Raw genomic sequence first — 26,076 nt, forward strand, 5'->3', positions numbered from 1 at the left:
ATTGGGAACCAATAGCACTGCTTCAGAACTGCGCGTCATCATCGGCTGTCAATCATCTCCTTCACTCATTTGGGAAACAAGTAAATGCGTTACTCATCGGTCGACCGGTGAGGTTCGTCGAACGCAACCTATGCATAAATAAATCTTGACCAATGTGATCAGAGCTACTCCATCTTTTCCACTGTCTATTAGTTTTAAGAATATTGAAACTGGCAACACTTGTTGTTTGTTTACTGCTCAGATTTTTCAATGCCAGAATTTTGAATCGGTAAATGGCTTTTTATTGCTTTAGACTTATAGTTTCTGTAACATATCTTCTCATATGTTTCAGACATGCATCAACAGATAACGAATACTGTGATGCTTTCGATTCAACCTGTACGAGCGACGGAAACATGAAATCTCACTTTTCGGCATCAACAGGTGACAAGTGTTTAGAACACTTTTAATTATCATTTCGTTTCTTTTCTTTCTTACCTTTTTCTAAAAAAATATTATGTGTCCTTTTTTCCAATTAATGAATCAGTGAAATTTAATTTAGAGAATGATTCGAAATGGAAGCGGATAATAGATGTGATAAATAATGCTGTAAAATCTTCTGATAGTTGCTCATCTGATGATTGTTCCTGCTACTTCAAGTGAGTAGTGATTGTTTTCATTGTTGTTAATTACATTTCCGTTTAATCTGATATGTTGACTTATTAACCCTTAATGGGGAGGTGCGGACTCACAAACCGCTCAAAAGTTCATCCTACAACTCAGTGGCGAATCAAGGGTTTTGTTCTGGGGGCGGTTGAGCTCATTAAAAATTTATATCCTGTTGACATGACCAAAGTTCATTGGTGTGAACGAATGCGTTTTTTTAAAACTATATTATATTTATCTGTTATTAAGAGGTGTTAATGGCTAATGACATTTTCAGAGTGACACTTAAAATTATTTAAAATTTGGTATTCAGTGGTAAAATTTTAAAATTTAAATGCCAGTGTATATCAAAAAAATTGTCATGGATTTTAGTCACGCTTGCTAATTAATTTGAAGGCAAAAATTTCAATTCTCGTTAGTTATGCAAAAATATGGTGGATGGCAATTGCAGCTAGTGTAAACTAAATATGAAAAACAAAATCACGAACTAATCGTTGAAAAAAGTGAAACAGGAGACAAAATTCTAAGAACTGACTCTTGCAACAATGAAAGAGAGGGACAGAGAAACGGCTATGAGGGAGCTGCAATTTTTTCTCTGATTCTTCTTTTAGAGAGTAAATAAATAAATCCTTGGAAAGGCAAATTTTCCGAAATTCCAAAGGAAATTTGGGAAAGGTAACATCTCTCTTATTATAGCAAATTCGTATATCAACCTTAAAATGAGTGAAAACAAATAAAATGATAATGATAGGATGAATGTAGAAAATTATACCTTTCTATTATTATTACTTTACATCCCTGTGGCAGAATTTTATTTTACTTTCTGCGACAAATTTTATGGACCTTTTTTCTTTCTGCAAGAATGCTCCATGAAGTAAAAAATGAACTAATGGACAAACTTAAGTGCAGTTCATTTCAAAAGTGAAAAATTTATTTAACGAATTTCACACAACTTCTTGTTTAGGTAAATTCATTTATACAAAAACGAAAAGCATTAAAGCTCAGTATCAGGGCTTCCAACGGATTTTCAGCTCTGGGAAAAAAAAGGGGGGGGGGGGTCACTTCTTTCAGGGGATAAAAAGTGACCTTCAGCTAAATCTATATGGTAAAAATATTAACACCATGGTAACAGCAATTGGTAAGTGGAGAAAAAAATCAAATCAAACCAAAAGCAATGTAAATTATTATGCTAATTTATGTAATGCTAGTGTTATGTAATGCTTATTTAATTTATGTAATGCTTTTTTATTATGTTATAGCTGGGGACGATTGTTTAAACAGAGATGCCACTCTCATATTTGAATTTCCAGTCTTAATCTCTTAGCACTTACTTATCTGTAGTTCTCAACACGAGAAAAATACAGATGCAACATCTATTCAATACTCAAAGAAATAAGATCCGAAGAAAAAATAATTTTTAATTAAAATATTCATTACAGTTCGGTGCCCCCCCCCCCCCCACCAAAAAAAAAAAAAAACATGCATGTGATTTGAAAAAATAAAGGATCACCCCTCCTCCTCCCACAAAAAAAAAAACCCTAAATTAAAATATGCATTTTACACAACTAAAACGAAGTATCCCCCTCCCCTCAAAGGAAAATGAATTTAATTAAAATATGGATTACAGTTTGAAGGGAAAAAAAAAACTAAAAAATGCATGTGATTTGGAGAAAAAAAATAAATAAAGGGCACCCTCGCATCAAAAATTGATATATGCAATACACAAGATTATAAACAAAGTATCCCCCTCTCCCCAAAAGGAAAATAAATTTAAAAAACACATTTTAGTCAGAAAAAATGGAATTCAACCACCCCCCCCCCAGAAGAAAATAGGATTTTATTAAAAAACTAAAGCAAAAAAGAAATCCCACCCAGGGATTGTCCCCCCCCTTAAGGGCAAGGGCGCACCCCTTCAATATCGCGGAAACCCCCCAATGAAAAAATACCTCAAAACAACTCCCCCCTTACAAATTTTAATGTCCGAGTATGCGCCATGACCCCCCCCCCTCTGCCCGAGGTAGGCTCCCCTGCCCTCTCCCTCATGTGAAAAAAAAAGAATTTAAAACAAGTACTGGAGCAAACAAAAGTTCCCTTTCCATACGAAGAAAAAATAATTTAATTAGAATATGCATTTAGAAAAAAATCTTACTTTCTTCAAAGAGAGAAAGGTTTTCATTCATGTAAGCACCCCTATCTGAATAACGATTGGTCAGCTCAAAAGAAAACACAATTTATCAAGTATTCCATCTGTTTTCTGTTGCTGCAACTTGCGACACCGCAAATAAGCAATTTTTAAGGGCTTAAATTAATTTTTCAACAGAGGTGAAAAAAAGCAAGTCGCCACAAGTCTTTCAAGCAAACAACAAACACAAACATATGCGTTGCCAGCCACTCTTCTTTGATCAATATACAGGGTTGCTTTAAAATCGCTCCACGTGGCGAGAAGTTCTGGTTAGAACTGGTTTTAATCCCTGAGATACCTCCCGATCTCCGATGTTGCCGACTACCACAGTCATCAATGATCGCTCGATTTGGCGCTCGCCAAAGTTTTTTTTTTTGTAAAATGTCGCAATTATTTTATTTTTGGTGGGAAATCAGCCCTTTTCCTTAATTCATAGTCCAGTTACATTTTTTACCGTGAAACAGCTATCCTTTGGTATTGTTCTGCAGAATGATTTTATTGCTGACCTTTTTTCCCCTATTCCTTTTTTTCCCTCCTTAGTGCAAAATCTTTCTGCATAAACTCTCTCTCGTTCTGCGACAATGTCGCCGTGTCGGCAGCTTTCTGCCAGGGGGCTTTACATTAAGATACATAAAAAATATAAAAAAAGGCTAATAGAAAAAATAATGTAGGTCTGGTCTGGGGGTGGCTGCAGCTTCATAGCTGCCCCCCTGGATTCGCCACTGCCACAACCCCGATTTCATTTTCAGTCCGATTGAATGGTTTTCCCTAATAGCTTTTTGTTTTGTGATTTTGAACACCTCCCTTTCTTATCAGTATCTTTAGGCCAGTGCATCTGGTTTAAATTTCATGGCATTCTTTTGAAGCGGTCTGTGAGATCGCACCTCCCCTTCAGTGTTACACTTTTCGGCAGTAGTAGTCATGGCTCTTAACGTTAGAACTATGGATATATAGGTTAATTAATCTTATCCACGTTATGTGGAAGAGATGCAAAATATTGTAAATGAGGTTAAGAGTTTTGAAAGGTTCACAAATGTAATGCAATAATGTTCTAGGGACAATGAAGGCTGAAATACTCCTTGAAATAGCACACAAAATACTAATAGCTAAATAGCTGCCAAAATGTGATACGATCAATTTTCTGCTACTGAAATGTATTAAAGAATTAAAATAAAATCATTAATAAATAATAGATTCATTTTTATTATGAGTAGTTATTTACTGCAGCACATGATTTAAGACTCTATCAAAGTTTCCTCGGAAAAGGTATACTTTGATTCAAAATTGAAAAATATTTTCCCCTATGCTAATAGAAGTTCAATGAACATCTAAGAGAAATTACAGGAATTTATCGTAGTTACACAAATTGTAAATAGAACGGTCTCCGAGCCCTCACGTCACCTGTTATGTCCTGCTTTTTCACCTCCCCTGTTACGGGTTAATTTGTTTATTCAATTTGGACTTTAAAATTCCTTGACTATACTTAAAAACTAAACATTGCACACATTGTATCTTTCGCATTCAAACAAAAGTCACTAAATCCACAAAAGTAGTTGATGGACTATTGTTTTTGGAATATTCTACTGCGTTACATAAACTAATAATGCAGCTTTAAAGTTACCTCCGTAATTCTTCTATAAGGTTTAAGAACCTGTAAAATAATGGTTGCTAGTTTTCTTAACTGCCTCAGTCGGAATCGACTGTCTCAAACTAAGAGCTTTGGATTATTTTAGTTTTGCTTGATCATCAACTATAAGTAGCTTTTATTTTTTTACATTTCAATTAATGTTTGATGCCATTATATGTTTATATGTCATTGTCTCATAGTTAATAATTATGAAAATATAGGATGCCTTGAGAATTCATGCGTTTTCATTAACATCAACACAACACAAAGAGAGGAAATAATACCCAAGGCTCAGAGGAGAGCGGGGGGACAATGCTACAACCTGCGGCATTGGAAGTAAAGCTTCTGCCTCGGAGGTCCCACCATTATGATACTTGATTACAAATAATTACTCAATGTCTGTTTTTGGGAACAGTAATATGTATCCATCAACTACCAAACCATACTTCTTGTTTCTGTCTCATCACTTAGTGGATGTAAATAAAGGATAAAATTTTGAGAGCTAGCTATGTGCTTTGATTAATAGTAATTATATATGATACTGGTTTACTTTGATGACCTAGTGATAGAAATACTGAGAGTATAATGCAGAATCTTTTCTTTAATATTTATAAAGTTAGAAATTAAACAGTTTGGATATTTTAATCATATATTTATTAACCTTCAACATTAAAGATATTTTTTTACCAATATTTATCAAACATCTCTTCTGTTCTCATTGTTTCAGCAAAATCTTGTCACAAACCTTGTGTTTGCTGTAGTTAATTTATTATCAATCTAATATTATTTTTAGACATATCAAATTGCATTAATGATTTAGTGCATTGTAGAGAACCAATTTTCTCAATGTAAAAGGTATGAGCTTAAAAATTATCATATGAAAAAAATGAAGTATTATTTGTTAGAAGTTCTTAATAAGCTTTTGAATTCATAAAACTAATGCTGATGAAGCACAAGAAAATTTTTGTGTACACTTGTAGAGGGTTGCTCAAAACCCCTTTTGTAATGCAGCTTTTGGATGACAGAATGATGTCTTATACACCTTTAAGGTTCCATGTAATTCAGAAGGCCAGAAACAGTATTAAGTAATAATTTGCAATTTTTGTACTTAATTAATGCCTTTACTAATTTATTTTCCTCACAAAGATATTTTCTTTCTTAAGCAAGATAGGATTTTTTTTTTTTTTTTTTTTTTTTTTTGAGCCATATGTGTGTCCGAAAGCTATTTAAGCAGATATTGTTGCTGAATTTAAATGTCCTCTTTTTAGTGCTAAACGAATGTAATTGGTTATGAAAAAGCAAAAAGTTCTTTTCAAAATGCAGCTACACAGAAATAACTTCGTATTATGACTGGTATATATTCTGGTCTATTGAGGTGCCAAGTTCATGTGAATTCTACAGCCATTAAACTGAAAATTTCTGTTACTCCTAGTTTATTAATGTCATCTCCTAATTAATATTGAAAGATTTCTGGACAAAAAATTCATATTGAGTTTTGAGGGAATATTTTTGTGTTCTAAAGATTTTTAAGAACATAGACTTCCACATTCTTTGTATTATTTGTAGAGATTTTGCTTGTGTTAATTATACAAATGCAATACAATAGAAAATAACAAGCAGCAACAGGCTCTGAGCCCAGTTAAGCTGGTCCTAGTCAATTTATTAATTCTTAATAAAGATCAAGAGCCTTCTTAAAGCTATTCATTCCATAGAATTTACCAGCTGCTTCTGGTAAAATATTGCAAATATCTATAACCTTGTTTAAGTAGTTATTTCTCATAATTTCAAGATTAGTTTGGGGTTTGAAAAGCTTAAAACAATGACTTCTAGTTTAGTCCTCTGTGCAGAAATTTAGATAATGATATTTTCTTTATTAATGATTAGATTTCATCTTCTTAAATCTTTTGATGAGCATTCCTTGTTTTTTGTGTTTAATAAATCATTTTATTCTTAGTGTCATTGAAGAAGATTTATCCCCATGGAAAGAGAAAGGAATAACTTATGATGACATCAAGGAAAGCCAAAGCAAAGGAACTTTGTACCAAATTATAAATCATCAACTTTATCGTGATACTGATTGCATGTTTCCTTTTAGGTATTTATTTATTTATTTTTTTTAACTTGCACTATGAAATTTTTAAAAAGCCAAAAGGAAAATTAGAACTTTTGACACCCTTTATTTGATTATTTTTTCTTGAAAAATTTCTGTAAACACTAAAAATGAAAGTACTTATTTCTATTTGCTTTTATATATGTGATTGCTTACAACCTGCTTGAAGTTTTAATGTTCTGCACTGACAAACCTAAATAGTTTAATTGTGGTTAATGAAGATTTTATAATTGTTAATCTAATCAAGTACTACACATTAAATGAATATTTTCAACCTCATAATGTTAAGTAAATATGAAAAAAAAATTCCCACTAAGACATATTGTACTAAAACAATAAGCAATTGTACTAGTTCTTAGTTTTCATAAAATCCGCAATTCAAGTGTAAATATGAGTATCAGAAAAATAAAATTGAAAAGTAATTTAATAACTATATTTTTTTTTATTCATGTGTGTTAGTTGTCAGTAATGATTCATTCAGTGTTTGCTTGAGCAAAAAAAAAAAAAAATCAAGTATTTCATCTGTAAATTCTATTTATCTGTAAATATTGCATTCATTGCAATGGTGTTGTAAAATGTACATTAACTTTTTATTGCATTACATTAAAATCAATACCAGAGCTTGACTATGGTTTTTGAAGACACTGGGCACGAAATTATTTGGTGCCTCTCCCCCTATCTGCTTATTCTATATAGGGAAGCAATAAAATATTTTGATTCTTGCCTTTTAACTTAGCCGTGCTAAATTTGGCAGTTCCTTACTATAAAAAGCAGAAGTAGACAATAATTATGCATTATAATATAGGACGTCATCAAATTTTGTCTGCTACAGTAAGTGGTAAAAATCAAAATTATCTATACTATAACTTTTAACAGTAAATATCTACAAAACTTTGAATGCATGTGGGATTTACGAAAGAGATTAAATTTTTAGTGGGGGGGGGGGGATTTTTTTTTGTAGATTTATTATTTACACCTTGTCATAGTAAGATATGAAATTACTCCAATTAATTTGGTACCCTCTCCCCCGAAATGTTCATGTTCTGGGCCATGCCTTAATCTGATCCTGATCAGTACTGTAGAGCTTCATTTTATGTGGATCTCCGGATTATGCAGTTAAAAGTTGTAGCCTTTTTTAAAATCTTGTGTCCACATAAATAATTTTAAAACATGATAGCAGAAAGACAAGTACATGAAATATTTGTTCTTATTTTAATCTATTAATGTAATATTTGAAAAGTAAGTCTGCTTGTTTAGCGTTTTGCTTTGCTATTAGCCCATATTATCTGGTTTATCAAGATGTTCAATCATCCAGATTGCCTTTGGTCCCAGTTGGTCCTGATAAACAAGGTTGTACTGTATATCATATTTTAACCAGGGATTTTCCATCCTATTGAAAAGTGGGCAGCTAAACGGGGTTCGTACGGGTCATGGGACAAAAAATAAGCAAATTTTACACCTGGAAAAGTCATGGAAAATTAATATTTTTATTAAAAGCTGTGGAAATTTATTTAAAGTCAGGGAAAAATTTGTTGAGCAGGAAGAAAGTAACAGTAGCTAAAAGAGCGTTAAAAATCTAGAGTGATTTAAAAGTATCACTTGTAAAAGATAGTAATACAGTCGAGTCCGGACTTACGCGAGAGATGCGTTCCAAGACTCCTTGCGTAAGTCGAAATTTCGCGTTGTGGAAAAATCTATGCATAGAAATTTTTTAAAGCTTACCAAATTCCTATAGAAACTTTTAAGCACCCCTCAAACTGCTCTAAAGCATTCCTCAACTATACACTATATTTTTTTGCATTTACTGTATTAAAAAAATAAAAATTGTTTTATTGAACATGAAATACTTTAAGATGCACAAAATGAATGACTGATGGGAGGGAAAGACTCTCGGAGGTAAAACAGCATGGTACGAGCAGCATGTAGTAATACTAAAATGATGCACTATAACATTACTGTACAGTAGTTACAATAACACTATTTAAGAGTTAAAAAATGAAGATAATGATGATTTATTCTCCATGATCAGATCGTTATTCTTATCTAATACATTTTTAAATACGGTTGCTTTGCCTTTTCTTTTATAATGCTTCAATTTGTCACAACATCTCCTCTTCCTGATCTTTTTATTAATACACATTACAAGAGCTGCTTCCACTTTCATAATTTTTGCTGTGCTAGACTGATCTGCAAGCTTCAATATAGAAACCAAGTTCTGAACTTTTATGAATATCTTTTTGTTTTGAATTTTAATTCTACATATGGAACATTCACTCATGGAACTCACACATGGGTACAGTCGAATCCCGACTTACGTGAGGGATGCGTTCCAAGACTCCTTGCGTAAGTTGAAAAAAAGAAATTTTTTTTTCTCACTTAACAACGTCAATATATTCCATCAGTTGTTTTTAAGTGTTTTATTCACTTGAATTATTCTCAAAACTTTTATTCTTTATTGTAAAAACCAGAAGCACAAATTTCCTGATTTTTCTGAGAATGACCCATTTTTTCAATCACAAGCACAAGTAAGCACTTCGATGAGGTAGCAGCATTCACGTAAATGTGTAAACGTTTTGCTAAATGCCTATTTCCAAAAATTGGAGAGTTTGACATTAAATAGTACTATTTTCTTCGTGTAACAAAATCATAAAAAATTTTTTTGAAGTTGTGAAAAAGTCTTGGAAAAGTCACGGAATTTTTTCATCCAAATAGAGTATGAACCCTGGCTAAAGTCACAGTTAAATTTGTCATATTACATACAATGGACATTGTACACACCTTTCAGCTCAAGTGCAAAATAGCCAACCTATTTGTGAACTGGTGAAACTTTTGACTTTGTCCAAAACATTATTTATTTGTTCAATAAGCAAATTATGAAAATACAAATAACATGACTATCTTTGAGTATTCCCCTCAATTCTTATGAGTCAGTGAGAAGTAAAGAGTGCAAGTGGCAAAATCAAAAATTTGAAGATAATCAGTACACATGGTAGGTGAACCTCTCCTCTGCCTTGTGGCAAAAGAAAGAATTAGTAGCTCTGGTGGGTGCTGCTGTACAGCATGATTTATAAAAAAAAATCGATGAAAGCCTACCTGGGACGTTATCTTTAAACACATTTTACTCAAAACTTGAAACTGTCCACTTATATCCCTTTGCTTCTCACTTCCTCATATGATATAAGAAACTTGTTTTTGATTGTACGTTGAAGGATAGAAAAAAAAAATCCTTCTTCTCTAAATAGTATTGAAAAATGTAATATTCCATTGTGCTGCAATCATCTGCTAGATTTTTTTTCCAGTTGAAGTTGGCAGGTATGCATCAGCTAAGACCTGCTGATTTTTTTGTTTTAAATTTTATATTTGAACAATCTTCATGTTTTCCATGTGTTAGGATCAGTGCATTTACATACTATCTGTTTTTGTGAAGCATCATTCCATTGTTTCTGATTTTGGCTTATACTTAATTTTTTTGCGCTCCTTCTTTTCCATATAAATACCAATGCTGTTATCTTGTTCTAATTATGTATTTAGTTTTTTAATTTGCATTACTTACTTATCTCATTTGCATTGAAAAACAAGAATTCACATTTTTAAAGGAGTCACGGCACAGTTTCCTGCTATGAGTTTGCTTCAGTTGATTCACTATTGTTTTACTCAGATAACAAGTTGTTTAACATGGGAAGAATTTATTTCTGCTTGGGAAGGGGGGGGGGGGCTTCTTATGTTAGCACAAGACCTATATTCTTGTGCATTAAATTCTTGTGTAATATGAAAAGGATTTTTTTCTATCATTCTTAAGAATAAATTGGGGAATTATAGCTTTTTCGAACTGGTATGAATAATGAAGTGCTTAAGCACTCATATTAATCATAGCTATTGTAGTAATAAAAGCTCTTTTTCTTTTAAATAGGTGCAAAGGAGTTGAACATTTTGTTTTGCAACTTATTGATGATTTGTCTGACACAGAATTCATTCTTAATACACGAGATTGGCCCCAAGCTAACAAATACCACATTCCTTTGCCTGTTTTTTCTTTTAGCAAAGTAAACTCATTTTCATTTTATTGCTTGAGAATTAAATATAAACTGTAAATTTTATTAATTTGGTTGTGATGTGACCTTTAAAAGTTTTGTTGGTTCACTTGCTGTGCTACTAAATTATTTAACCTCCTACAATATCAAGAATGTTTCTTTTTAGTCTATGTGAATGTTTTCTACTGAATGTTAGTTTAACTAATTAGGTTTGTCCATTAGAAAAATATCCAAAGATTATTAGTTTTATGTTTTGTATTTCTCTATCAATTTCTTTTATTCTGTTTTTATCTTTATAAAAAAAAGTGATAAAATTATTTGGAAGCTAAACTTTTAAAATATCAGTTTTTGATTTAAATTGTTAGAAATGTATCATGGAAACTTTAAGGTCAAAATATAATTTTGAAGGAAATCTATTGTTATGAATATGAGGGAATGCTTTTACTTACAGTGAAACCTCCCTTAACGGCCCCTCGGATTATAATCATTCTCCATTTGTCTCAACCCAATCGCAATAACCAAAACCTGTGAACAATATTGACTGGCTACTAAAGTACCGTAACAGCTAATAAATAGCCATAATCCCAGAAAAAGATCAACAGAAGAGAAGAAAAGTGGATGTCCCACCTGGCAGACTTCCAGAATATTTTTTTTTTCTTCAACTCTAGTTTTTGTGACTGAAAATGGGTTAGCAAAATGTATCCCTTTTCCCGCAGGATTTTTACCACTTTTTCAAATCAAAAATGTTAAAAGTACAAATGTACCTTTTACCTTAAGGTATGCTCATGTCATGGTATGGTCTTTTTTTTTTTCTAAGTCCAAACTACATTATCTCATTATCTTCAAACAATGGCCATTTTAAAACACCCTCTCCAATTAATAGTTACAATATAAAAATATTATTTGTGAATTGAGACTACTTGACACAAAAATTAAAAAAATCATTTGCTTGCTTTTTTTCTCACCATATCTTAGACTAGTATACATTTCATGTGATTTTGATTATGATCAAAAAGAAGCAATAGAAGAGAGGGGTGAGAAAAAGGTTATGATTTCGTCTCTGAGAGGCTTTTTCACTCTTTCATCCATGCCTGTCTTTTGGGTGGTCAGTAAGTGGTAATTGCACCCCTGGCTTTGAGAAATTAATGTATTTACATATATTTGAGCATAGTGGACTCTTTTTGTAACATTAATTTTATTTAAAAATTGTAACGCATCGGGATATTTAAAATGGAGGAAAGAAAAGTCTTGAAGGGCTGATGAAAATGATAAAGGAAAGAGTTAGAAGGCTAATAGAAGTATGCAATGTTAAAAGGCGTGTAAGTGATTTACTAAAATAGAAAAAATGATTTTAAGAAACAAATGATGTCTTGATGGAGATTTTATTTTTTAAATACAAGTAGAAAGAATAGAAATGAAGATCATTGTTATTATTATTATTTTATAAGTGTTTGGCAAACTTCAAGTAAAAACAGTTTTCAGTTTCTGGCCCATGCTTTAAAGTTGTGCTATATAATCTGTTGAAATGTTTAGTATTAAAGCAAGAAATTACAACTTTTGTGCTTAATGTGGAAGATCACAATCTGTTTACTGCTACAGTAAAATCTTTTTGCAGCAAATACCAATAGAATGAAAATATCCATTTCTAGGAAATAAATTCTGTTTTACTTGCCTTTACATCACTTGAATTCCATTGCAGTGAAACTCTTGTTATATCACACAGAATTTGAGGACGCTTAACATCTGTTGCAATGGGATTCAGCTATATTTCTCAAAATAGAATAAGAAAAGAAAGTGCTTGGGAAAATAATCTACAAAGTTTAACTACAAATTAAATGCTGTTAGTACTTCATAATTTAATTAAACCTTCCAGTACAGTAAAAAATGAAAGTTTTAAATTTATTTAAGTTGCTGAACATTAGTTTATAGTGAAAAGAATATTCTAAAGGAAAAACTTAAAGTAAGCTTTTAATGATTAGTTTTCTTAAAGAAAATAGTAAATATGATTAATTTTGACAAGCTCAAGAATTAAGTTTGATTTTTCTACCTATGTTTATCAATTTACTTATTTTGAAAAACCACCCTTAGACAACAATAAACTTATGTTGAATCAAGAGAAGGTCTCTGTATAGAGAGTTTTCACTCCATCACCTGAACCTTATTACAGATTCTTGAATTATAATATAAAATGTAGTTTTGTAAAAATTATTTTTAAATCAAATATTTTAATCATGGATGATTTAAGCTAATGATATGCAGTTGGCTACAATGAAAGGTTTTTACCATGCAAAATTAAAGGGCATGACTAAAATCAAGGAAGTTATTTAGTTAAGTTTAAGTTAGTCAGAAGAAAAAGTGTTAAAATCATTTATGAAGTATTTTAACTTATTTTCAACATTTAAAGTGTTAAATTTATTTCATATTTTTTTCCCTTAATTTATCATTTTTAAAAGTTTCTAATAGAAATTTTATGCATGTTTCAAGACTTCTCAATATTGGGATATTATGTATCCAGCTTGGACGTTTTGGGAAGGAGGCCCAGCCACAAGTCTTTATCCTACTGGTTTAGGACGCTGGGATCTACAAAGAGAGCTTATTAACAAGTAAGAAAAGTAAAACCTTCAAATTAAAAAAAATTGTGTTCATTTCATGCATGCATGATCACTGAGTGTATAGAAAGTTTTCTCTAAATAAATTTTGAATGTGTTTTCAAGTAAAGGCAGCAAAGAAAGGCTGTCTTTGTTTTAGCATAAGCAAAACCTTTTTAAATCATAAATTGCATGAGTCTTTGGTGTTACAATTAAGATTAGTTTTTGGTCTGAACAAGTGATACATTCTGGTATTGTAAAGATAAAATGAGGCAGTGAGAAGCAAAGGGATGTAAGTGGCAAAGTTAAAGATTTGGAGGTAACCAGTACAAATGGTAGCTGAATCACTCTTCTGTCTTGTGGCAAGAAATAGTTCTAGTAGCCCTGGTAGGTGTTTATCTTTGAATTCTCAAAATTGCTCAAGACTTAAAAATGTCCACTTACATCCCTTTGCTTATCAAATATTATGTGTGTGTGTGTGTGTGTGAAATACATTTCAAACACAAATTCAAATAAAATTGAAAAGAAAAACATGAATAAGGGACTGATATGTCATCAGGGAAGACCAGCCCCTTTATTCACATGACCCTTTCTATTTAGTACGAGGGAAGGTTTCAAAAACGTCCTACCTTCCCCGAGAGCTTTAAAGAATGAATACATGGAACAAAATAACTAACCTGTAACAGTGCAGCGGAAACTAAAGGGCTTGCGTGGCATGCTCATGCTAGGCAACAAGAAATAAAAACTGGATGTAAAATAAAACTGGAGATGAAGTTAAAAACTGGAAAGCAGTTATTACATTAGAAATTTTCAAGATGGATCCCAACAGACCTTCATAGCTTAGGTGGCCTTTCTGCAATAATACAATTGCACTCAACTTCACTATGAAAAATGACTCTTGTTGAAAATTCCCCTGGAAAAACTTTTGTTAATTTGTTGAATTTCCCCTAGCAAAATTTTTGTTAATGTGTTGAAATTCCCCTGACAAAATTTGCGTTATTTTTTTGAAATTCTCTGGCAAATTTTTTTAAATATGTTGAATACAACTCTTAATGAGGTTCTAACCACACTTGGATTGTTGAAAATAATAAACACGTAACTATAACGTATGTTTTCTTTTTAAACGTCAGCATTGTTGCTTGTGTTCCTTTCTTTGTCACATTTACAGGTTCGCTATTCAATTCCAGTGTTCATTTAGTTTTCGTTGCAATTCTGCAAGTTAGTTAGTTTGTTCCATTTTGTTCAATGTATTCATTCTTTAAGGCTGTCAGGGGAGGTAGCATGCTTTTGGGACCTTCCCTTGTGCTAAGTAGAAAGGGCCTTGTGAACAAAGGGGCCAGAGGCACACACAAAGGAGGGGTCCAGGGGTCCGGACCCCACCCATAGGTCTTTATTTTTTTATGATTTATTACGATTCTAGGCATTTTGTACATAGAATAATTTCAAAGAAAGGTAGCATAATTTCAGTTTTAATAAGTGAAAAAGTAAAATCTTCATGTTAAAAGATTTTTTAAAAATATTGTGCACTTTTCCTGTAACAAACTGCCTATAAGAAGCAGAATAGTGATTATAAATGAAAACACCGTAATAACCATGTTTTAAGTTTTGTAATTACAGATTCAAACAATGTTCTGAGAACTTGAATCCATTTTTTAATTATCAGAAAAGTAAAAGCATAATTTATTTTGCTTTCTGATTATTTATTTAGGTATATTTCATTAAATAATGCTAATTATTTATTCAATAGGTTATTTTTTACTGTTTTTCATTCTTTTTTACTGTTTTTCAAATTCCTGTGTGCGCCACTGAAAGGGGCTCGTCTTCCCCCTGACAATGTATCAGTCCCTTATTCAAGTTTTTCTTTTTGTCTCCTTCCAAACTGCGTTATTTCGTCATTTGGCATTTTGCGTTTTCTATTTCTTGTTTCTCTTGAATATATATATCTATACAGAGTGTTACAGTTAATTGTTTCAGAACTCCTAATAGGGATAGGGTGCATCGTGATAACTCCAGATCATATAGCAATATAGGGTCAGAAATGATTTTCCAGAAATGATTCCTGAGAAATTTGAGATATGTCAGGAGTATTCTAGACTGTTCGGAGTTCCATGTGCGGAAGACGTGAAGTGTGCATTGTACCCGTCGAAAAAACTTTGAACTCTTACTTTTATCCATGTGCCTTTTGCTTTTTTACATCATCTAAGAAATGTCGTACTTTTTCAATTTTTGCAGCATATAAAAAATAAATTAAAGTGTCATCCATAACAACAGTTCCTAGGACATTCCAGGTCGAAAAAGAACTGTTAGGAACTGTTTTTATGGATGGCACTTTTATTTATTTATTTTTTGATTCATTGGATTGGTTTTGTTTTAATTTTATTTTTATCGACTGGCATGGAAATGGAACTGATGGATACAGAATTAAATTTGCACCAAGTCACATACGTAAGACTTTTGATATTTGCTGGCGGTACGGTGGACGGACATTATTGATAGCCTTGGCTTCTAATGTCCGAGACGAAACCCCAGTACTTAGTTTTAGGTCTTAGTTCCAGAAATCTGCATTCATTTTTCACATATGGTGCATTTTGCCCACTGTAATACTGAACGTTGATTTTTTTCAGAACTGGACATCCTATTTTTAGTTTTAGTATAAACTTTTTGGTCTTTTGACCATAGGATGAAATTTCCACTGCTGAAGGGTATACTGGGTTCATCTCTGTCATTTATCTATGTTGTAACCTAGTATGCATGTTGTTTTTTATGATGTTTATATATATATATAGATAGATAGATAGATAGATTGTTCTTCATAGTATACATTCTTTGGATTTTTCAGTGTATTGGCCTAATTATGCATTTAATGTGGCTTTTCAGACCTGTTTCTTGTTACTTTGAGGTTTCCAATGCTGAAGGAATCAATGAATGCAGTTTTCCTTTGTTTTTGGCATTTTATTTTCCCCTCTTATCAAAATTTTATGTTCTTTGTGCTAATTCTTTTATTAGTTTACCAGCCTGCATTTTTCTTCAAAGACAAATTTCTTGACACAATGTATTGTTCTTCTTGAAATTTAGTGGTGCAAAACAAATGTTTTACGAATTGTGTGCTGAAATAAAACAAATAAAATGTGGTAAGCACAAATAGTTGAAAGACCTGCAAGTGCTTTGAGGTTATCAAGATCCTTTTTTTCAATGACTTTTTGTCAAAAAGCTCTCTTTTTTTAATATTGAAAAAGGGTGTCCTCAATACCCTGTAGTATGTTAATGCAATTTTTTTTTTGCTATCAGTGCTTCTGCTATTGATTTGTTACTTTTTCATATTTAACCCTAAACAAATGTAATTATACTTCTTAATGTTTTTTTCTTATGGCAATATTTTGTTTCAGAACAATAGAGAAATGGCCATGGAATAAGAAAAAAGCAACTGCATTTTTCAGAGGATCTCGAACAAGTGCTGAAAGAGATCCTTTAATACTTTTGTCTAGAAAACATCCTGAATTGATAGATGCAGAGTACACAAAGAACCAAGCTTGGAAATCTGATATGGTTAGTTTTCTGTTATCATACCCTAATTTTTACTCTAGAATGACTGATGTGCATGGTGAAAGTTGTATGAACCATAAAAACTTTTACAAGAGGGCAGTACTGTTCAAAAGTGGTTGAGAATCGGTGTTTGACGAACATTTTTCTGACCGGTCTATTGAAGTTTCAACTTCCTCACTTCAAACTCGAATTGAGGACATTATTTGTGTAAACTGCTGCGTCACAGTAGAAATGATTGCAGAAAAAGTTCAAATTAGCGTTGGTAAAGTTCATACTCAAAGAAGAGGTGTGATTCTTTAGCAAGACAACACATATCCTCACATCTCTCAATTAACCTGAGAAACCATTCAGAGGAGAGGTGTGATTCTCCAGCGAGACAACACATATCCTCACGTAGCTCAATGAACCCGTGAAATCATTGATAAAATGGGCTGGGAGTTACTGCTTCATCCCCTTTGAAGTCCCAATTTGACACCCTTTGTTTGACTTCTCTCCATTTGTTTGGTCCACTGAAGGAGGCATTACGGGGGAAAAGATACAAGATAGCGAGGACGTCAAGAAATTTGAGAAATTGGCTCCGACACCAAGACAAAAATCTCTTTGCAGCCGGTATAAAAAAAGCTTCTAACCCATTGGGACAGATTCATAAATGTTGATGAGGATTATGTTGAAAAGTTGGAAAATCTTATTTTGTAGAAAAAAATCGTTTTTTCTCCTGGTCAGTTTTTCTAATTATTGAAAGACCCTCGTTGAGGCAAAAGCTCATGGGTGAAATTGTAGGTGCAGTATAATTTACCAATATGGGGAGCGTGCTGTGTTTGTTTGCGATCCTGCAATTTCAGTATTTTTATCCTATTTGGATCACATGTCTGAAAAATCTACTGTAACATATTAAAATTTGATCTTGCTGTAATAACTTTAACTATGAAATAAGAGCAACTTTTTATAGGATAGTCTTACCAGTGAATTAACTCCCTAGTAAATGAACAGCTGGTATATTGTTTTTGAAAAAAAAAAGATTTTAACACAGTTTTCTTACATGAATTGGCAGGTTGTCTATCCTAAACAAAGAAAAAAAAATCATGTGCTATACAGATCTCCCTTCATAAATTAAACCAGAGGTTCGCCCCTTGTCTCACCCATCTGTGGGGTGACTCACAGAGTGGAATTGTAAGTTTTTGAAAAATATAAAGCTAAAATGCATTAAAAAAAATTTTCTTCTTACAGGGACTACATTTTTCGGCTAGTTAGCCTTTTAGCAGACCTAATGCAATCCCACGATACGGCATCCAGTCTTTTATGTGCCACCGTTAAGGCACATAAGTGCACCGTTTAACACTAAAAATTTTAAAAAATTCGTGGGGGGGGGGAGGTTAACCCCCAGACCCCTTTCTCCCTGCCCCTACATGGACTGAATGTTATACTCAGGATTAGATTCATATTATCAATACTAAGACCTAGCAGTGACTTCCTCTTAAACCAAAAAACTGAACCCCATTTTCTCTTATTGTGTTAGAGATAATTAAGGGACCATTAATTTCACACACTCCTTTGCATTTTTGACCTCGTGATGGCCTTATACATGTGCCTCTAAGGCTAGTTATATAAAAAGTGTTTATAGTTTTTATTTGTCTTTTGTACATTAGCCCACTTAAAATTTTGTTATAACTCAAACATAGTTATTTCTGATAATTGGCTTTTGTACATTACCTCCTTAAAATTTCACTATAACAAAATGTTGTTGTTTCTGAAAATTGTATGAAATTTAAGGTTTGCATAGATCATTAAAACCTTTTTTGTGTGTGTGTTTGTATGAAGGGAGGGTGACATTACACATTACCGCCCTAGGTGTCACCCATGCTAGGTATGCCACTGATATAATTACTGTATCTACTGCAAAGTACTATTATAGTGCTGCATTTTATTATTGCTACAAACTACATACTGTACTGTTTTTACTTTTTTTTAAATTTTTTTTTATGTCCATCACTCTAATTGATAATTGATTTTGTGCATCCTAACAATATTTTATGTTGAATAATATAGCTTGCTAAAAAATTCACTTTTTTATGTATGAGATGGTATTACAGTACAATCTCTCGTCACGGGTAAAAAATTCTGAATTATCAAGATTTGAGAAAATTACACTAGTAACTATTGCAATTATACACACATACACTATATAAATTTATAAATTTAAATATGTATATGAATTTTTATTTAATAAGTTAGTCTTCAATATTTTACTAGATCTGAAATTTTATAATTGTCGAAAGTGTAGAGAATGAGATTTTGGAATGAATTTTCACTTTGTCTTTTCATTTAAAAATTCAAATTCTGTATTCAACCAGTAGCTCCCCCCCCCATGCAAAAACTTTTTGGTAGCCATTTTGTATCAGTTAACAAAGCAGATTGATGAAAACGAGGAACGCATTTTCCATTTTCATTTGAAAACTGATGAGAAACCGACTCTCTGTCCTCAAAGTAGACAGCATGTTCGAAAAAAATGCAGAGTCTAAACTCTGGGGGGGGGGGGGGGGAATAAAAGGAACTACAGCACTCCCGTCATACCCACACTCGCCTATAATCTTGTCCTAATTCCCTGTTCTCAAAATTTCCAAGAAAAAGGATGAAAAACTTCAAGCAATGGTCTCCAAAACTGGTTTTATTACAAAAATTGCCAAAGAAAAACTACAATTGGAACTTGATTCTGTGCAAAAATTCCGACGTATCAAGGGTTTTGAAAGCAAATTTCAAGATAGCTATGGAAAATACGAAGTAATTTTTGAGGAAAATGCAGGGGACAATTTTTTTTCGGAGCGTCAAGGATTTCAAAATAAGGAGGTTCGAGGTATCAAGGTCTGACTGTGTATAGTTAAGAAATGTATTGAAATTTTTTGAGTTGTTTACAAATGCTTAAAATAATTAAGTATGTTTATAAAAATTTGTATACATACCATTTTCCCCAAGATGAAATTTCGACTTAAGCCAGAGATCTTGGAACGCATTCCTTGTGTAAGTCGAGACTCAACTGTACTGTTTAACACTTTCAGGTCTGAGCTATTTTGAAAACATATCTCCCTCCAGACTGAGGTTTTTTATCGCTTTGCATGATTTAAAAAAAAAATACTTGGAAGATGTGTATTTTGGTAATTTTTTTTTATTACAAAGATGTTTTCTTTCGTAATGAAGGATCTATTTAAATGAAAAAAAAATCAATTTTTAGTTAGAAATTATCAAAAAAAGCATGTTTGAAACTAAAAAAAAACTCCACATAGGAAAACATCGTTTTTAACTATAAAAGTTAACATAGACTGAATTAAAAACGTACCTAAATCTTGAACAAATATCTGAAAATAGGTTTAATGTGTAAATAAACATTATTTGATAAAATTTGCCTTTGTATGGTACATTTCAAAGCACAAACTCGAATTTAAACCCCAATTCTATCACGTTTCATGCTGTTATTTCTGCCTGGTGGTGCCATTTATAATCTTTTTCTGAAAGTAAAATGTTCGTAGATATTATCTAAAAAGGCTTTAAAACGTATATAACTCTTACTTTTATAGCTAAGAGAGTTTATATTGAACCCGAGAGAATCTCGGACTTAGTTAACTTCACCAAAAACGGCAACCCGAGTGACGTACGGGCATAGACCTCAAAGTGTTAATGGCCCTGTGCCTATGTTAAAACCTTCTCCTTATGTTTAAAGCTTGAAAATATCAGAAACACAATAAGTTTTACAGACGATGAAAGTATATTATTTGACTTTCCACTAATTGTTAATTACAGAAAATTACCCATTCTTATAATTATGGAGAATTTCTATGTTTGTTTCGGTATATTTGTTCCGAATCACCCCACTTTTCCATTCATTACTCTCCATTTTACAATATTTTTATTTGCGTTGACACCTTTTGCTTCTCAAAAAATAATGTTGATTTGAATTTTTATATGAGTATACAATCAAATGTTTTGTGATGTCTAATGTATCATAAAGCTGCTGATACACTTAAACCCAAAATTGAATTTCTGTTACTTGTTTAGCTTTATATATTATGCAGTAATTGCTGTGTAATAGTTTTTTCAAATAATATATATCCATACATTGAGAATTTTAACAATACTACTAATATTTTTCCTAGGATACCCTTGGAGCGCCGCCTGCAAAAGAAATTCTTTTAGAAGATCATTGCCTTTACAAATATTTGTTTAATTTTAGAGGTGTGGCTGCAAGTTTTAGGCTCAAACACCTGTTTCTCTGCAGATCATTAGTATATCATGTTGGTGATGAATGGCTTGAATTTTTTTACAAACAGCTTAAACCATGGGTTCATTACATCCCAGTTACTAAAGATTTATCCAATGTGCAGTAAGTTCAGATTTATGTGCAGTTACATTCTTTTTTCAATCCATTTATTTGTTGATGAAACTTTTTAAAAACAATTCATTTTTAACCAATTCGAATTATTTATTTTTTAGGGATTTGTTGAACTTTGCTTTAGAGAATGATAATCTAGCCAAAGCTATTGCTGACAGGTATTGCATCCATTAAACTATTTTTAAGTTCTTATAAAAATATTTTTACTCCCAATGTTTATATATTTGTGTGTTAATTAGGTAGCCTAATAATACTCGTATTTCTTACTTTAAAACTATTATCAAAATATACCTAATTGCTTCATCCTGAACATTAGTATTGTAAAAGAACCTGATTTTATGTATTTTTGCCAATAAATTGGCAACTTATTACTTTTTCTAGGGGATTTGATTTTATTTGGAATCATTTGAAAATGGAAGATATTCTGTGCTACTGGAAGAAATTGTTACTTGATTACTCCCAGCTTCTTAGGTATAAACCAGTCAAGAATAATAAACTAAAACGTATAAGGTAATTTCTGTGAAATATAGTTTTATAGAGCATAAACATGTTATATTTTTTATATGTCATTCATAGTTCTGTTGCATTTTATGAAGCATACATTTTATCAAATCAATCTCACATTTTATTTGTTAACATTCCAATTGTTCTTATCACTGCTTTTTTCTACATCAAATAACTACTTTTAGAGTTTTGTACAAATTCGAAAGCTTTATGATGAAGCTTGTGAATATTTATAATGATGTATGTTTTAGCATGGAGGAAGAATAAAATCTTTTTTAAATAAATGCATTTTAAATATTCAATTGTATTTCAAATATTCTTTAAATTATTCAAAGAATTTCTGTTATTCCAAGAAAATAATGGGAACAAGCAAAATGTGCATAAGTCAACAGGGTAAGACGCTATTCCGTAAGATTTCACAACATCTGTTTTCAGTAAAATTCTATGAACCAACATTTTGAAGCAGGATTAAGTGTACATTTTGAAATTTAACAGTTTTTAGAGTTTAATGTTTTTGCCTTTATTGTCAGAATAAAATTATTATAGTTTTAAATGCAGAATTTGAATTTATTTAATAATTTTAGAAGAAAAACTAATTTCAATAATTTTCCCAACTAGAGCTGTGCCTGGCAAAAAAAAGATGATGCAAATTGAACATTGCTTTGTGCTTCTTTTTTTTTTTTTTTTTTTTTTTTTTTGTCGTAAAATGTACGTCTTTTGAGATATTTAAATAATTTAATAAAAATTAAATCTGTGTTCAGCAATTTTGCCTAAATGTTGCAATTCCATGACTTAAAGATGCTAAGGTAAAAATTGCATCACTGGCTGCAAGAAATTCGACATAATTTTTAATTGTTTTCAAAAGTACTGTTACTGAAAAAGTGCCATGAAATCTTCCAACTTAGCGTATTACAACAATAACAAACAAAATGTGGTTAGATCAGTTGATGTATCATCTGGTAGGATATATCTTTTTTTTATTTAGAATAGCCAATGGAATAATATTAAAGGTTGGATCCAATGCGTTTGAGACCTGTAAGCATTGAAGCGTTTTAAATTGATTACAATAGTAAATAGTGCTAAGAAGTTGTTTTTGAAAGCTTATGCACAAAATATTATTTCCGGGAGTCTTCAATTTATTTCATGAAGGATGAGCATTTGTTTCAGCAGACAAAATAAATAGAAACCCAAAATTATTTTTTAGTGGCAAAATAAATAGAAATGTATTAAACCTTAGACACTTGGATTTAATTCATAAAAAATGCATATTCCTTTCAGCACAGTTTCTACTTTGATCATAAAATAAAATTTCACCGAGCATTACGTCCTAGACTCTTAAATTAAATTTATGAAAGATGCGCATTCATTTCAGCAGAAAGTTTCCATTTGACGATAAAATAAGTAATACATTGACGAAAGCACAACTGCACACAGTTCAAAGGCCATTTTTGAATATGAATTAATTGAAACAATTATAACACTTGTTTTAATTGGTCTGCAAACTTTGGAAGGAGATCAAAATAATCTTGCGCAGTTTTTTAAGGCCGTTAATATGCTGCAAAAATCGAAAAAGTGCGACATTTCTTAGATGAGATATTCCGAAATTTATAGTATTTGCTTATTTATTTATCTTTCTTTGCATACAAAGCTAATCAGTTTCACATTCCATGAACAAAGTGCCTTTACCTCCAGACAAACACAGGACAGATTTACAACACAAAGAGAAAAAAATATCACCTAGCACCCTTCTGGGAATCGAATGTATGGCTTCCGACATACTAAAAATACTTTACTTTAAAATATCAGTGAACTATTTTTTTTTCTTAATAAATTACAAACTTATGTGTGATTTCTTAAGCAAAAATTTTGTCATTACCCTTTAAAATGATTTCCTTTTTAACGAAATATATGAGTCGTAACGTGCGGGACAAAAGGTTGACTTTTTCGTGGAATGGCCTTCATAAGCTTTGTTTGCCACAAATACTTCCTACATTTTGAAAAAAGTCTTTCAAACTGTAAAAAAAACCTTATTTTGAGGTTCCAAATAAGTAAATAATATGTTTAACTCTAATCTATATATAAAATAGGGTGGGTCAAAAAAAAAATTTTTTTTCCTTCTTCAAAACCCTAAACTGCTGACAACTTGCCTATGGGGTAGGTAAGTAAAATGTACATTGAACAAAGAAAAAAAATTGAGTCCCCAGCTAGCGCATTGTACTTGAAATTTCTATTTTTTTAAATCAAGTTTTTTTACAATTTTTTTTGCAGTACTCGGCCAATAATTTTTGAAACTGCTATAGTGAAAATCCTTCAATAAAATAGTTTAAAAATGCAAAAAAATGTAAACTGTTTGAAAGCTTTCAATTTGCGGTAGCGCAAAAGATTCTAAAATTGGTAAATTATTGCTTTTAAGGTGCATACTAACACCTAAAAGAAAGGTGTAGTCAAGCATGCTGAGTGTTATGTTAAACAACTATTACTTTATTTACTTCACAGTACAATTAATTGTAATAGAATGACCTTTTAATGATTAAAATAAAAGAACAAATTAATGTTAACTTTAATGTTCACGAAAAAAATTGCTACACTTCAGCTGAAATTCATGTATTTTCAAAGATATGTAGGAAAAGGCTAAACCAGAGGTGTTGAAGTTAAAGAAAAATTAGTTCATCCGAAGAAGTTGACAATGAAATAGATTAAAACTGAAGAATTTGAGCCGGACGCTGGAACTAAGTCAATTTGGCAGATGTGTATTAAACTGGAAAATACTACATTAACTTGTAATTGCTTCTTAATTTCGAACCAAGCAGCAGCTACTGTTGCCACAAGAAAGATGTTGATTTTATAACTAATGGAGACTCCTTCCATGTTGTTGACAAAACGAAAATTAGAAGAGAAAAAAAAATCTAAATGTAAAGATCTTCATAAAGAAAGCATAGAAGAACGCATTCCTCAACAATTATTTTATTTTGATGGAAGGAAGATTAATACCCTTTTAATTGAGTATTTCAACCAAAAAATTTTTGAAGAGCCATAAAATGTGATTTTTATTTGGACAAACTTGATGTATTGAGATATGACTGTACCATTACTATCACCGGATAAAGACTAAAGAACAAGTTAAAAGAGCTCTGCAGAGCTTTACACTTCAATGAGCTATCATTCCGGCATTTAATTGCAATCTCTAGACGGTGAAACGACTGGGGTGAAGTCATTTAGTGGGCAGATGGGCACCCAGCTTAGTAAGTGAGATAAGCTTCCAATAAAGGATTTTGAAAGTGTTTATTTTGAAGACACTGGTTCCCATAAACATAGATTCCAATACTTAAGCAAAGATCAACAGTGCCTGCTAGACATTAGTTCTGCTATAAATTCAGGTAGTTTCCCTGTGGACTTATCCATTTGTGAACCAGACCCTTTTTACCACTAACCATGGCCGACAACAAATAACAGAATTTAGGGACTGTACGTAAGTGTGGAAACCCCTTCAGATGAACATAAAATGTTAGCATCTTTCATTCTCAACTCTTACATGCTTGTGTGTTTCAAAATAAAGAAATGTTATTAAAGGAGTATGTCATTTTGTACTTACACAAGGCAATATCAAACAGAAGTAGTGCTTTTATCTTAAATTCTTCAACTTTCTTTTTAAATGTTTCTCTTTCTTTATCACATTTAAACGATACCTTCTGGTAACTTTTTGCAATACAATTCTTTTCTCTCTGTTTTAGTAATAATGTTATTATAATAAAAAGTGAGAACATTAGTTTGTTCTTTATTTTCATCATTAAAAGGTCATTCTATTACAATTAATTGTACTGTGAACTAAATAAAGTAATAGTCATTTAACACAACACTCAGCATGCTTTACTACACCTTTCTTTTAGGTTTTAGTATGCACCTTAAATGCAATACCAATTTTAGAATCTTTTGCATTACCACAAAGTGAAAACTTTCGACCAGTTTACATTTTTTTTTCATGTTTTTTAACTATTTTATTGAAGGATTTTCACTATAGCGGTTTCAAATATTATTGGTTGAGTACTGTGAAAAAAAGTGTAAAATGACTTGATTTTCGAAAAAAATCCAAATTTCAAGTACAATGGGCTAGATGGGAACTCAATTTTTTTTTCTTTGTTTGCTTATTGTTACTTATTACGTTGTATTGATTTTACTTACCTACCCCATAGACCAGTTTTCGGCGGTATGACTTTTCGAAAAAGAAGAAAAAGTCTTTTTCACCCACCCTCATATATAAAGCTGACTGTGATTGTTTGTTTCTTTGTATGTTTGTACCCAATGGGTCAGAAGACCCCATAGCAACTACAGCCCTGAAACTTTTCCACAAAATTCGAATGTACCCCAGGGATCTGCACCTTAAAGCCCAAATTCTAAATTTCGAATTAGTTTTTTGATAATTAACTAATTAAGCTAAAACTTCACATTTTCCCTCTAATTAGAGGAG

General features: G+C 31.7%; 1 protein-coding gene across 1 annotated transcript; it reads left to right on the top strand.

Annotated features, from left to right (window-relative positions):
* Positions 1-250: 250 nt before the first annotated feature.
* LOC129219395 (protein O-glucosyltransferase 1-like) lies at positions 251-21,864 on the top strand. Its single transcript, XM_054853783.1, has 9 exons — positions 251-423; positions 542-638; positions 6,409-6,549; positions 10,475-10,607; positions 13,080-13,198; positions 16,570-16,729; positions 20,872-21,098; positions 21,209-21,265; positions 21,489-21,864. The coding sequence occupies exons 1-9, from the start codon at positions 273-275 to the stop codon at positions 21,619-21,621; spliced, it is 1,218 nt and encodes a 405-aa protein (XP_054709758.1). The 5' UTR covers positions 251-272; the 3' UTR covers positions 21,622-21,864.
* The last annotated feature ends 4,212 nt before the right edge of the window (positions 21,865-26,076 follow it).

Source organism: Uloborus diversus, chromosome 3 (genome assembly GCF_026930045.1).
Source record: "Uloborus diversus isolate 005 chromosome 3, Udiv.v.3.1, whole genome shotgun sequence".
Lineage (NCBI taxonomy): Eukaryota > Metazoa > Arthropoda > Arachnida > Araneae > Uloboridae > Uloborus > Uloborus diversus.

Coding starts and splice junctions, on each gene's coding strand:
- LOC129219395 (XM_054853783.1), top strand. CDS start 273: ATGGCTTTTTATTGCTTTAGACTTATAGTTTCTGTAACATATCTTCTC. Junction 424..541: donor TCACTTTTCGGCATCAACAG/GTGACAAGTGTT, acceptor AATTTAATTTAG/AGAATGATTCGAAATGGAAG. Junction 13,199..16,569: donor CAAAGAGAGCTTATTAACAA/GTAAGAAAAGTA, acceptor ATTTTGTTTCAG/AACAATAGAGAAATGGCCAT.